Source organism: Oreochromis niloticus, linkage group LG18 (genome assembly GCF_001858045.2).
Source record: "Oreochromis niloticus isolate F11D_XX linkage group LG18, O_niloticus_UMD_NMBU, whole genome shotgun sequence".
Taxonomy (NCBI): Eukaryota; Metazoa; Chordata; class Actinopteri; order Cichliformes; family Cichlidae; genus Oreochromis; species Oreochromis niloticus.
Genome location: NC_031982.2, coordinates 10,458,355 through 10,472,458, shown reverse-complemented (window position 1 = coordinate 10,472,458; position 14,104 = coordinate 10,458,355). Strand labels below are relative to the sequence as shown.

At 43.8% G+C, this 14,104-nt stretch overlaps 1 protein-coding gene across 1 annotated transcript; it reads left to right on the top strand.

Annotated features, from left to right (window-relative positions):
* The first annotated feature begins 6,572 nt into the window (after positions 1 to 6,572).
* LOC100703124 (transcription factor HES-1-B) lies at positions 6,573 to 8,185 on the top strand. Its single transcript, XM_003437793.5, has 4 exons — positions 6,573 to 7,082; positions 7,174 to 7,269; positions 7,370 to 7,457; positions 7,667 to 8,185. The coding sequence occupies exons 1-4, from the start codon at positions 6,975 to 6,977 to the stop codon at positions 8,116 to 8,118; spliced, it is 744 nt and encodes a 247-aa protein (XP_003437841.1). The 5' UTR covers positions 6,573 to 6,974; the 3' UTR covers positions 8,119 to 8,185.
* Positions 8,186 to 14,104: the final 5,919 nt, after the last annotated feature.

Here is a 14,104-nt window from a genome sequence, read left to right as displayed (position 1 = left end):
TCTTCAACGTTGTTGGACATCCTTAAGACCTTTGATTAATACTCGGGACACAAGGCCAACCTGATGCTCGCTTACTTACGCCTGGCCTCATTTTACAGATGACACAAAGGCTCCCATGTTCGGTAAAAGGTCCGTGACCCACCAGACGGTCACAAAGCCCTTCTCCTCCCTCATGTCCCCTAAGCATGGGTTCCCTCACTGGGCCTTGGTGGCGTTCCTGTCCCCCCTTCCTTTATCAGTCCTTCCAGGCCTGAATGGGCTCTGTGGTTGGTCAATAAATTCAGTGATTCAGGGGGTGGACAGTTGCAGCCGTGTTAACGTTTGTTCACAGGCTTGTCGGAGGGATGGGCCCCGCCCCGCAGCCCTTTGTCTCCTGTGGTCTCTCATCAGGTTAGAAGTCAATGGAGGGCCTTGTGCGGAGGTGGCAGGGGCATGGATGGAGCCGCCTCTCACATGGCGTTCACACAGGGGGAGGACCGGTTCGGATCACTGCGACACTTGTTAGAGTGAGGCCGCGCAACATTTGCCGGGGTTGCTCTCCCTGAGGGCGCTTTAAACAAACTAATGGTTAGAGGCTGCAGAGTTGCACTGGGGTAAGACGATCTGCACTCGGAGGCCTGCGGTGGCCAAACTGAAAAGGAGCGCACAAGTGTATCTTACAATCTCCATTTACAGATCAGACTGAGAATAAAAAGAGGTCAGGCCTTCATTTACGGTGACACTATTTAAATTTGGACTAGAATGGAACCAATGCACTTCAGTGGCCCCTGAAGGTGCCACAGTGTTGCTGAGTTATGGCCGTTTTCTCAGGCTCAGCTGGGCCGAAGCATGGGAACAGACACAAACGGGAGAAAAGGGAGACAGAGAGCCATAGATAGAGCAAGACACAAACAGTGGAGGGCTTTAGGAGACAGAAAACAGTGGACAGAAAAAGACGCACTGTGACTGAAGAGGGACTTAGAGGCATGACTGAGGCCTAACTGTCATGAGAAGATGAGAGTTGCCATGGCCACCCAGGAGCCACCCAGCAAGCATGTGAGCAGGGGAGGCTTGGGGGCCAGGGGCCTGGGCCCGGGCTGGTGGATCACATGCACTAACCAGGGATTATGTGCATAAGTGATGAGTGCTAAGCCGGCAGGTGAAGAAGGGAGGCCCTGGGACAAGGAGCGGGCCATCCCTCAGGACGGCTCCCTCTGTAAAGAGCAGGGACTTTTTTTTGCCAAGTGAGGCTGATCTGCTGTGTGAAGGGGACTCAGCCAGAGGTCCTCGAGTGCTGAAAGGGCATCCCCCAGGCTGCTTTCACAGCATAAGTGGCCAAAACGCTGGTCTTGTGAGTCATCTTGAGTGGCAAGAATGGGGCATCTTCACGTTCATAAATCCCAACACAAACACACTCATGGATATAGACTAAGCTTGGGTGAGGATAAGCGGCACATGGTGGGGCATCAGCAGGGCTCTTCTTGAGGGACGCTTTTTGATTGTTGCAAATATTAAAAGAACAGATCACTCAACACACAAACAAAACAAAAAAAGATCCAATTTAACCCCTAGCTAAGTTTACTTTACGGTATATTTATAGACAAGAAGCTCTTTTTCTAGGCAGGATCAGAAGGTTCACAGGTTGCTTTACTGCAGCGAATCAGCGCTCGTGATATCAATGGCCTTACAGGAATGTGTTTGAACCTTGATGGCACAAAGAAATCACATTCCCAAAGATTCCACGGAGAGAAAACAGTTCACCAATCTACCCCCAGTACCTTTTCAAGACGGTGGTATCCCTGAACATATTAACATGTAAATACACTTAGATACTTTGACAATGCACTGAAATGCATATAATCTACATGCTAACTAGCGCTTTAAAGAGTTTCCACTGCTGAATGTGGTTTAGGGAACACTTTCATGTCTGGGTTTTAAAAATTAAATGTGAGGCCTCTCTTAGAATTTCTCAAAGCGGTTTTCAATTTGATGAGGGATAAGGCGATGACTGGGTTTCCCTTTCAAAGGGGGAGACCCAGATTTCAATAAGACTTCAGTCTCCTTGCCTTTGGCTTCAAGTTGAAGATCTAAATGATGGCTTTTTCTTTTTATAAGAAGAAGAAGAAACCCTATGTTAGGTAACAGATGGCAGGTTGTTGTGCTGAAATACCAGTTGCTATGGTCCCCGTTTTCCTCCGCAGCTTCACTTGCCATAGCTAAGCATCCCATCAGAAGCTGCTGTACCGACTTGGAATAAGCTGACTTGAAACTGCTCAGGTTGTTGTTGACAAACATGAGCTTAGATGAGTCTGCTAATCTCCTGGTCCTTTATCCGCTCTTTATTGCCGTATAAACAGGGCTGAATACACCAAAAAAACTAAACCTCTGTTTGCAGCCTTCTCTTATCTCACGCAGGGTTTAATCTGATGCCCTCTCCCCCTTTTTACATCTCTGCCTCTGCTAAATCTGCTAAATTCAGCCATATTTTTGATTCAGCACATCACCATGACAACCGGTTATTTCCCATCCCGGACAAGCCGCCCCCCCTCACTCCCATGCTCCTCTTCTCCATTGATACTGCTACCTCCCCCTTCTTTTTTTTGTCCAAATAAAACAAAGCAAGGAGTGAATGCTCTCTGAGGTAGGTAAATGTATTCAGTGACATCAGCCAGGACTAGTCTATTCTGCTGGATTCCTGTACCACTTGTTTCCAGCCTTGTCTGGGGGCTGGACACTCTGTTGGCCCCATTGTCCCACGTGTATTCCACACAGGCCTGCAATTAATGGAAGCCTTGTCTAAGGCCTCTGGAGCAGAAACTGCTGTTGGGGAGGGGGACAATAGGCGGGCCGAGCCAGGGCTGGGAGTCGCAAAGGGTGGGAGGGCCTCCCCCTCCTTCTTCTTTAAGGGTGAATTCAAAGGCCGAAGAAGGGACGGAGAGTGAGCTGAGCACTGGATGAGATGTTTAAGCGATCCCTTCTGTCTGTGCCCTCCCCTCCTGGCTTAAGATGTTTTCATGCCAGCAGTTGAAAGGGAATCTTTGCAGTATTTGATGATGAGGATGGTCATTTCACTGCCCACACGGAGGTGGCGGCTGGGTGGAGGAGGAAGCACGGCCGCAGCCTTCAGGTGAAGATGGGAGAGGAGTTTGACTGCTGCCCGCTTTCTAACCTCTACCTACAATGACATTTTATCCATATGTGACTTTTAATCACTTTTACTGTTGTTATTTTAATGCTTTACATGTGCTGAGAAAAGAATCGCTGCTATGTTTTGTCCTGATCGGGGTATAAATCTCTGGACAGGGGACAGCTTCACATGCCAGAGCTATATCTATATAGAGAGGTTAAACTGCTGGACTTAAAGCATGTTTGAAATTATGTTGTGAATGACACAATGTGTTAAGGAAACATGGGAGGGAAAAAACTTTGTTTGTGCAGGTAAAGATAACTCTATACTTGTGTCATAGGGTGTAATTAGCTACATCCTCTATTTAAAAAGGAGGCAAATCTTCCTGAATGCAAAGGCTTTTGATCATTAGTAGTATTTCATTATATTTATTCTCCTTGTATGATATGTATTAAGTCTTATATTATCTGCTTTCCAAAGAAATCTCATAAAGGTTGAACATTTCTCAATGTTGGACACTGACCAAACTCCCCCTTGATAAACACCTGACTGTATGATAGCTGGGATAACAACAGAAAAGTCAGACATGCGGTGTGTTTGCAGATGTAAGCCAAATTTGGTCAAAGTAAATAAGAACCAAGAATAATTCATGCATTTAAGGCCCTGTTTTCCTCAACTTGTCACTATCTGTCATGCGTTACCCCCGGAGAGCTTGGACCGTCCCACCCTAGAGTTCCCACACTGATACAGATCAGGATTGTGCTGTAAACCTAATTTCTACATCCCATCTGCACAACTGGGGCCTGTTTATGTCCCCCCAGCAGAACTGGTAGGATGTAATTTAGTGTTGCACCAACTGTCTCATCTGCTGCATGCAGAACCTCTTTGTAATTTAGCAGCTTTGAAAGCATTCAGCTACAAGATTAACAGAGCATTTAATGCAAGCAGCCACTGAATCTGATGCTCTTTGTGTATGTGAGTGTTTGTGTGTGACGGATCAAAAAGTTTTGTGTTTGAGAGCATCTGAACTGTATGTTGTTTGACATTTTGTGGAACAAAAATAATTTTCAATTATGTTTCCATTAGGACAAATATGCAACAGCACTCCGCTGACAGCTTGACTTTGGCTTTCAGACCTTCAGTGACAGTGACTTGATTTATTACTGACAATGAAAGACTGGTTCTACTTCAGGTTTCTTCCTGTTAAAAGGGAGTTTTTCCTTCCCACTGTTGCCAAGTGCTTGCTCGCAGGACGTCGTCTGATTGTTGGCATTTTCTCTGTATTATTGTGGGTTCTTTCAAAACAATCAATAAATATAAAGCACATTTTATATACATTTTATATAAATAAAATTGAATTGAATTGTGAGAACTTGCTTTTAATTCTGAGGAACTGGTATAATTAGGTATATACGAGGTGATCCCGGTCTTGGCCGCAGGTTTGACAATTTCATTTGACTTCACTTGATACCAGCTCGTGTCAGGAAGCCAGTGGTGCTTGAAGTTTGTCTGGCTCACACAGACAGGAAGTCTTGGATTCAAACGATGACCTGCTTCTGGGGTCATTTCACCTCTGAGGACTTAGGAGCTTTGCAGAGACTGTTTGAAGTCTATCTGGAAGGATCGAGCTAACTCCCGATAAAAACCTGGACTAGATAGAGATGTCTCTCAACATATATATTAATGAAACGCGTTACGGATGGCATGTGCACTGACACCAGGAGAGGAGTGGTTTATCACAGAGATAGTGAGTGTGCTTGCTGGTAAACAATTGCAAATTCAGGACAACAAGTGCTTACAGAAACCAGAAAATTACAGAAGCTATTTAAATACAACAGAAAATGATAACTGATAAAAATCTGCATAAAATTCTTGTGAGTGTTAGAAATATGATTTATCACAGATATAAGCTTTGAAGGAAAAGATGAGAATATAACATATTTAAAGATGAATAACAGTCATTAATAGGTATAAATCAGGATTAAGAAAATCAGGACAGATGGGTAAAAATACCAATTCAGGTGTTGGTTTGTCATAAAACACAAAAAATTGTATTGTTTTTCATCTTCAGAAGGACTTTAAATACATCGTTACTCTCTGCTTCAAACTCTCTGATAGTAGACACGAGATGTCAGAGGTCAAGGCAGTGAAGACAGCTGAGTGCTTCAGAGATTTTCTTCACTGGACATGTGTGACCTGGAGTGTGTCAGAAACTCTTTACTTCAAATTCAGAAGCCCTCAGTGAACAACCCCGTCCCACCCCTCCCCAACGAAACTAGGAGTGTGAATGTGTGCGTGAGATATTCCTCGCAATACACAAAAACACGTGCACAGTCACGCAAATACACATCAAAGTCATTCAACTAGACCAGGAATATCAGACTGTTTTTATGTCATCGGCCACATGCAGCCCACTTTAATTTTAAATGGACCGGACCATTGAAACTCCACTTTCTGTCAGTGTCAGGAAGTTTAGCAATAGACTGAATCCCTGTGATATCTTAGTATTAGAAAACAAGTGCCATTTCAACAGCACATGTCAGGTCTTCAGCATGACAAACAATGTTGCTGTAGTGAATTAAACACAGCTGACGACTATTTGAGCTTAAACTGTAAAAAATATAAATGTGCAAATTTTCAGAATGAGTTCTGGTAGCTCATTGTCCATACTGTCCTGCAATTATGAAACAAGGTTTTTTTTTTTATGTCACAGACAATATGGTTTGTTTTATTTTACTGTTAACACACTGTAAAAAAGTTCAAAATTTATGCCATAATTACTTTCACATTTTCCTTTGCTGACTGATTCTGGTTTCTGGGCCTTATGTTTAACACCCCTGATCTAGACACATTTTAAAGTAATTAGTTTAAATACGAGACGGGAAAAAATGTAACCTCCTCTCCAATATTTGTTTTAAATTTCAGTAATAATGAACGCAATCAACGCTCACCTTCCAACGAAAATTTGGAGTGCAAAGACAGGTTAGGCTCAGGAGAAAGTGCTGACTGATCACATATGTAATCGGGATTTGTTTTCTTTATTCAAAGGATTGCTCTTTTTATAGTTAAACGCACAGAGAAACGCGAAGTAAAAGAAACATCTTTGAAACCTTTTCTTTAAAAAAAATTTCGAAGAGAATAATGAACCCGAAGAAAAGTAAGAGGCACGTGATCCAGGCGAGGTCTTAAATCAATCTTAAAATTATTTGATTAGTATAAAGCAAAATAAACAAAAAACAATTAATTCGAGGAGAAACAAAATTAAGACAAACTGAAATTTAATGACAACTTTTTTCAGCTGTTTTTCAGAGACACAAACAAAGCGAAAAAGCAGCTTTAATTTATGTTTTACAGTCTCGTTTAAAAACAGATAAAACAGCGTGATGTTTGTTTTTCACCCGAGAGCACATCAGTGGCGTCTTTAGTGGAGCGGGACGCCTCATTTGCAGCAGGAGAACTGGTGCTCAGACATTTCTCTCCTCACTCACGCTGCCTTTGTAAAACACTCTTTCAGTATCCTGACAGGTAGCCAATGAGAGCGTCCTGTCGCACGAGCCCGCCGCCTCCCCGGCGCCGTGTCCCGCGCGCTCATTGGACAGACGGCTGAAACCCAGGGAACCCGCACACGAGCCGCTCGCGTGCAGGCCCCAGCTGTATAAAAGAAACCCGAGGAGCCCGTAACAGGAGCGGTCTGGATGTCAGCTTGGCGAGCGGACAGAAGTCGCTTTTGAGCAGTGGTGTTGTCATCGACGAGGATCTCCGAGGTCTGCCAGGAGAAGGCGGGACACACTGAACTGGACCTTTTACTGCTGGGTGTTCGCAGACCGCTTCTGCTGGTTTCCTCTTACTGATACGCGCTAAATTGAAGATGCCAGCCGGTACTTTAGAGAGAGCATCTCCGTCCGCTGTGGCTGCCACCCCTGCAAGTGGCGACTCCACGCCCGAGAAACCCCGGGCTGTGACTGAGAGCAGAAAGGTAGGTTAAATGAGCTCTTTAAACTGGTGTTTAATTGTTTGATATTTCTACGAAAACGGTCTAAACTGCGTTTTTTTCCTCCTCTTTCAAGTCCTCCAAACCAATCATGGAAAAGCGAAGACGCGCGCGCATCAATGAGAGCCTGGGTCAGCTGAAGACCCTCATCCTGGACGCACTCAAGAAAGACGTAAGGAGACGCACAGGCTAATAATCCAGTTAGATGTAAACATCTGTGAATTAAATAAGCAAATTAAAAACCGAGATTTTCAATATTTTTTTCTATTTAGAGCTCCAGACACTCTAAACTGGAGAAGGCTGACATCCTTGAGATGACTGTGAAGCACCTCAGGAACCTGCAGCGACTTCAGATGACTGGTATGTAACTGCCATTTCTGGATGTTTACTGGAGAGCACTGAGTCTTGGAGGTGTAACTTTAGATGGTACACATGGCCCATCTTTCTCCAAGATTTATTGCCCAACCCGCATGTATGTTTGCCCTGTAGTATTCATTTCACATGCTCAAACGATCTCTCCATCTATCTATTTATCTGTCTGTCTTCAATTATGCATTTTTTTTTTCCAGCTGCTGCAAACACAGACCCCTTCGTTCTGGGTAAATACAGAGCCGGATTCAGTGAGTGTGTAGGAGAAGTCACCCGTTTCCTGTCCACGTGCGAAGGGGTGAACACAGAGGTGAGGACTCGCCTCCTCAGCCACCTGGCAGCCTGCGTGACCCAAATCAATGCTATGAACTTCTATGGACCTCACCTCGGTGCGGTTGGACTCGGACAGACCAGCACACAGATTCCAGTCTCTTCAGTTCCACAGATGCCCTGCAAAAGCAGTTCGCTCATGCACGCTCCCCCAGAATCGATGAAACTCTATGGAGGCTTCCAAGTGGTTCCCACGCCCGATGGACAGTTTGCGTTTCTCGTGCCCAGTGCAGCCCTCGGACCTCTGACCGCACAGAACGGTCACCACGTGTCACCTGTTGCACCGGCTGTCACCTCAGACTCCGTGTGGAGGCCGTGGTAGGAAGGAGTAGATTGTGAGGAGAAGAGGACTTTCACACTGTAAACCATATTTTTGTATATTTTGTACATTTTTTTTTTTTTTTTTTTTTTTTTTTTTTTACACTGAGGAAACTTTAGACACAGTTGTGTTTTTATATGGACTATAAAAGTTATTCTGGGCCTCTTTTATTGCTGTGGGTTTTCTATTTTTGATACTGCACAGTTTATTTTGCCTCTGGGCCGAGAAGCTCCCGAAAAGCACTGTATTTTCTGAAATAAATAAAATGGTTTTATGACGTTTACAGCAATAGTTGCAGCATTGGTGACTTTTTCTTTTTCTCCAAAAAATACTTTTAAATTACCCATGATACTTGTATGGCTTATGGTATCAGTGTTAGTGCAGTCCCCTACTTTATGGGCCAGTTCAGTCTGTGTTGCTTACAGAAAATGCTGTTAATTGCTATGCTTATAACTATAAATCATCTCAAAGCAGTCATCTAAATATAGACCCCCTCCTGTGTGTCGTGTTATCACTTGTCATCCCTTCTGCAGTTAGGAGAAATCTGTTTTCTCCTGGAACTAAATACCTCTCTAAGAAGGTGTGGAACCTGAGAGGCCGTGTTGAATCTAAAAGGCGTGCTGCCAGCTCAGAGAGGAGGGCGTGCTGGCTTCTGCAGACACGCGCAGCCCTGCTTGTGCTGCTGCCAGATGGGAAATCATGTTCAAATAAACTGGGTATCAATTAAAAACCACTGAAGACCAGTCATGATAATGACTCAAAGATTAAATGCATGTTGGTACACTTATGAAAAATTTGTGCTGTTATTTAAACTTTTTGACAAAGCAGGCTGTGAATGTGTCTGAAACAACTTGATGATGTGAGTACGATGATGTAAAACAGCCTCTCAGCAGCAGCCCTGCAGAGACGCTCCAACCGCTGTGGAGGACAGTTGAAGGCCTGACTGTCCCAGCGTGTGTCCTGAGCGTGGTGCTCACACAGCGGGCCACAAGCAGAGCGTGACCAGAGGTCACAGGTGCCCCTCATTCACACTCCCAACACAACGCAGCTCCATCAGCATGTTGCCTTAAATCTGGCAACCCATCAACTGACCTGGGAGCCTGTCACCAAAAGATGGGGCCTCTCTTTGACAGCGTCACACAGTGGCACCTCTGAAGGCAAACACTCACACCATCCATGGTCATTTGATGGCTTCTGATTTCAAATCCATGGAATTTAAAGGGATTTGATCCTAACAGAGAAGCATGTAGAGTAACTAAATTTAAGGAACTGAATTTCTTACTAAATGAACCAAATTAACACGCCTGCCACCCTGTCAAAAAATTAAACTCAACTTGTGCAAACGACTCAGTCGTGTTAGGTTCACGTCTCTGTTTTGGCAGAGCTGCAAGAAGATCGGTGCTAAGGAGGACTAAAAGACAAAAATAGAGCTGCCCCCTCCTATCAGAGCATCCTTTGAGAACACCCTCGGAAAGACAAAAACAAAGACGGGCCCCTCAGTGGCTCAATGGCTCCTCTCTTTGTGACCCTCTCCATCTTCATAAAGGGCCTTTCCCCTTGTTTATCCAGGAAGAGGTTTTATGGCTGGGAGCGGGGGAGGACCATGCTGTCACTTTCACCATGCTAAAGAAGGCTTATTGTTGGCTGCTCCCAAAGGTCCTGGTTTTAAAGGCTTTCTGACAACTCTTCAGGCAAAGCTGTGCCATTCAGATAAGACGAGCTCTGAGGTGCTGACAGGTTATCGCTGTGTATATGAGACAGACTCTGTGAAGGGGCTTTGGACAGAGCGGCTTCAATAGATCATGACTCCTGCTGGTGTCTGTGCCTTCATCTCATGTCTCGTCTTATTGTTGCTTATCTGCTGCCCCCCTCCCGAATCAAAACCCCACGTCGATGCAGTTTCTCCAAAACGTCGTAAAGCATAGACTGGTAAACATGAAGACGGGTAGACCCTGCCCCTATTACTTAGCTCCATGATTGATGGCCTCCCCTCAAAATCAGAGTGGCAAAAGTGACAGGTTCCCTGCTTCTCAAAACCGTCTCCCTCTGACACACACCGGAAACCTCTAGCGCCTCCACCTCTGTGGGTGAATCGCCTTACTATTGTTCTTAAGGTTGTTATGGTGTTGATGGGGGTCGAAGTAGTCACCAGTGGTTCACATCAAGGCTAATGAATAGATTATGCGCTCAATATCAATGGTGAATGAACAATACTCTTTGTCGCTACGCTCCAATTCATCACTTTTTGATTTAGCTGGTTGTTTTGGAAAATCTTCACAACCCAGAGGGGGGGAATTTAGGAAGAGCGTCACGCAATAACACTGCAAGGGGAAAATCGATTACTTTGAACCCAGGCAAAGTGATAACGCAGTGCTAGAGCAGAATAACTCGGGCACTGGCTCACAAATGATCATTTCTTTAAATGAGATGTTCTGTTTAATGTCTCAAGGAGTGGAAGGGTATTGTGTTCTATGCTGCTGTTGACTGTAAACCCATGGAGGATCGTGAAGAGGATCACTAGGCTACACGAGGAGTTAGTCCTTTAAAGTCAAATATCAGCTACATCAGATCAAAAGCAACACAAACCCGACAGAACAAGATTTTGAAAGCCCACCATGACTCATATGTTTGTAATTTTGTCTGTCTCTCTAATGTAACAAAAGCCTTTAATAAGAGTAACTTTCAGTTTACCCCCAAAAGTTGTGCTATTACACAGGAGTTTGCTGTTTCACCATGAGTTTGAGAAGAGCCATAAATACAAATACAACATTGAAAAACAAGGACTTTATAGCAAATGAGTATACTGTTAGATTTAGCATATAATGAGCCACACTGTTAGAGGGAACTCTCAGTAATCCAAGTGCCAAAGAGACCTGAAATAAAATACAATGAATAGCAATGAATACCACAGCCAGATATCACAGCCAGCACCAAAAAATAAAGCTCTTAAAGTGGAGGTTGTGGTGCTAGAACAGTGTCAAAAACAATTGTAAAAAGTGATTGGAAAGCGTCTAAATTTGATAGTATTCGGGAGAAAATGCAGTATGCAATAAAGGTGAAATTCTGCTCGCCCCGTAGCTACTGCGAGTCTTCAGCGAGACCTTCCTTTATGAGCATGTTGGTCATCTGAAGGCCTCAGGTTCCCCCTCTGATGTGATCCCACTTTAATTCTTTAAAGAGGCTGTATATGTTTTAGGCCCATCTGTCTTGCTGTTATTAACAGCAGCCTCTTGTTCCTAAAATTTTAAGGATGCTACAGTGCAACCACTAATAAAAAAAACCTGGTCTGGATCCAACCGTGTTATCCAACTTTTCCAAGCTTGCTTTTCTTTCAGAAATTCTGGAAAAAATTGTTCACAGTCAATTCGTGGCATTTTCAGTTAAATATGATGTCCTTGATGGTTTTCAATCTGGTTTTAAGTCTCTTCATAGCACAGGCAGCATGATGGCACAGTGGTAAGCGCTGTTGCCTCGCAGCAAGAAGGTCCACCATCAGGCCTGGGTCTTTCTGTGTGGAGTTTGCATTTCCCAGTGTTTGCGTGGGTTCTCTCTGGGTACACTGCCTTCCTCCCATAGTCCAAAGACATGCTGTTAGTGGGGCTAGGTTAACTGGTAATTCTAAATTTTGTGAACATGAGTGCGAATGGTTGTCTGTCTCTATGTGTTAGCCCTGCCACAGACTGGCGACCTGTCCAGGGTGTACCACGCCTTTCACCCTAAAACAGCTGGGATAGGCGCCAGCCTCCCTGCAACATTGACAAGGATAAGTGGAAGAGGATGGATGGATGCATGGATGGATGACGTCCTTGAGGTATTTCAGTCTGGTTCTAAGTCTCTTCATAGCATGGAACCTGCACTGGTGGTGGTTTTTACTGACATCCTCCTGGCTACAGATGCAGAGGACTATCTGATGCTAGTTCTCATAGACTTAACAGTCACTTTTGACACAGTGAATATTAATATTTTAATGTCTTGTTTAGAGCACAGTGTAGGCATTTGTGGCAGTGCTCTGGAGTGGTTCCAATCCTTCCTTTCTCAGAGAACTTTTTGTGTTAGACTACATGATTTCAGATGTTCCTCTGCTCCTTTGTCTTGTGGGGTTCCGCAAGGCTCGATACTTGGGCCTCTGCTATTTTTTTGTATCTGCTGCCTCTTGCTTCTAATTTTAGAAAGCAATTGCTCTCCATTGTTATGCAGATGATACTCAGATTTATGTACCCCTAAAACAGAAGGATGCCTACTAATCCATACTGTCATTATAACTCACTTGGATTACTGTAACTCTATATGTTGATTTTACCCAGTCCTCCCTGTCTCCTGTCCTTCTTCAACTGGTCCAAGTACTCTTGGATGTGCCGAGGACACAGCGGCTGCTCAGAGGAGAAAGGGCTTTTGTTGTAGCTGATCCCAAATTGTGGAATTTGTTGCCATTTTACATTAGACAGGCCTCCTCACTTCCAACTTTTAAATCTGCTCTTAAGACCCACCTCTTTTGCTTAGCATTTGATCCAGTTTGAGATGTTGTTTTTATTCTATTTTATTTTGTAACCTTTATTGTATTGTATTTTATTTATTTTCAACTGTTACTGTACTCATGTCTAATTGTATCTTTTATAGTGCTGAAGCTATTATTTTGTGCAGTAACCAGATGTAACAGATGCCTGTCCATCCCTGAACCTTGTTCTGCAGAAGGCTTCTTCCTGTTAAAAGGGAGTTTTTCCTTCCCACTGTCACCAAATGCTTCGTCAAAGTGGGTCCTTTGATTGTTGGGGTTTTCCCTGTATTACTATATGGTCTTTACCTTGGGGTCTTGAGGTGATGCTTTTGTGATTTGGTGCTATATAAATAAAACAGAATTAAACTGATAGGAATTGATTTGGCCAGCAACAAAAGCAGTGGCCTGCAATCTGTGAGATCCACATTACATGTACAACTACAAGTGAAAGTAGTTTTTTAATCAAAACCTGGAAACATGACTTGTCTGCATTGAGTTCATAAAATAGATCAGGGAAAATAAACTGGCAATGTTTTAACAAACCCAAATTTGTGAAACACACATTGTTTTATAGGATCTTTGCTGCTGGAGGATGGAGCATAGAAGGTATTTCAGTGTCTGACTAAAAGTATAGAATGAAGTGCTGCTTGCATGCATAATAAAACCTCTCCAGCTGGACACAAAACAAGGATAGCTATTTTTGAGAGCAGGGATCCAGAGGGCAATAGTTCCCGATTCATCCTTCATAAATGTAATGTGATGATAAGGAGCTTATAGCCTCTTGTTATCCTCCAATAGGGACTGACAAAACAAAGGGCAGTGTACCAGCATGCTAAAAGATTTCCATTCTAGTAACATCTCCCCATCCACTTAACACCCACATCAGGTCAGCTGTTCTTAATTTGGTCAGCACCACCAATTAAGCTTCCATCCAGGGGTCTGGGTGCACTGAGGGGTAAATATTGACCCTTGTTTGTAAGCAAGGTTCACAGTTTGAGTGTGCAAAATGGCCCATTTGTGTTCGCGAGATGCTTAGGTCATCGTATCACCAAATCTGTGCTTCACCCTTGTCATAGGCTGTGTGAGAGAGAGGACCGAATAGACACCTGCCCACATAATAGCAACTGGTGTTGGTTATCATTTCATGACAGACTAAATTCATTTAAATAAGGCTGAGAGACAAAAACCATAACTATGACGTTTGAAGTACAAGTAAAAGTTGCTATAATTTTTTTGTCCTTTGAGTTCAGTGTTTCAAATTAGTTATAAAATTTTATTCAGCGACTCAGAGTGAAATTAGTTAACATTTTCCCATCAAAGTCCCAAATTCTCGCCACAGGCACTGAGCCTTAGATGACCTCTGGTCTTTGTCCTGAGGACCCTGCCCTGCCCTCGCCACCTCCTTCTCACTGACCAGTCTAAACTCTGTGGGAAACCCTCCTCCCCAGTGCTTTGTGTTGTTTTGGACATTGTGTGCCTCACTGGATAATGTCT

Bases quoted from the DNA above. Each gene is read 5' to 3' on its own strand.
- LOC100703124 (XM_003437793.5), top strand. From the start codon at position 6,975: ATGCCAGCCGGTACTTTAGAGAGAGCATCTCCGTCCGCTGTGGCTGCC. The intron at 7,083-7,173 runs GTAGGTTAAATG...TCCTCTTTCAAG, and splicing joins CTGTGACTGAGAGCAGAAAG to TCCTCCAAACCAATCATGGA. The intron at 7,270-7,369 runs GTAAGGAGACGC...TTTTCTATTTAG, and splicing joins TGGACGCACTCAAGAAAGAC to AGCTCCAGACACTCTAAACT.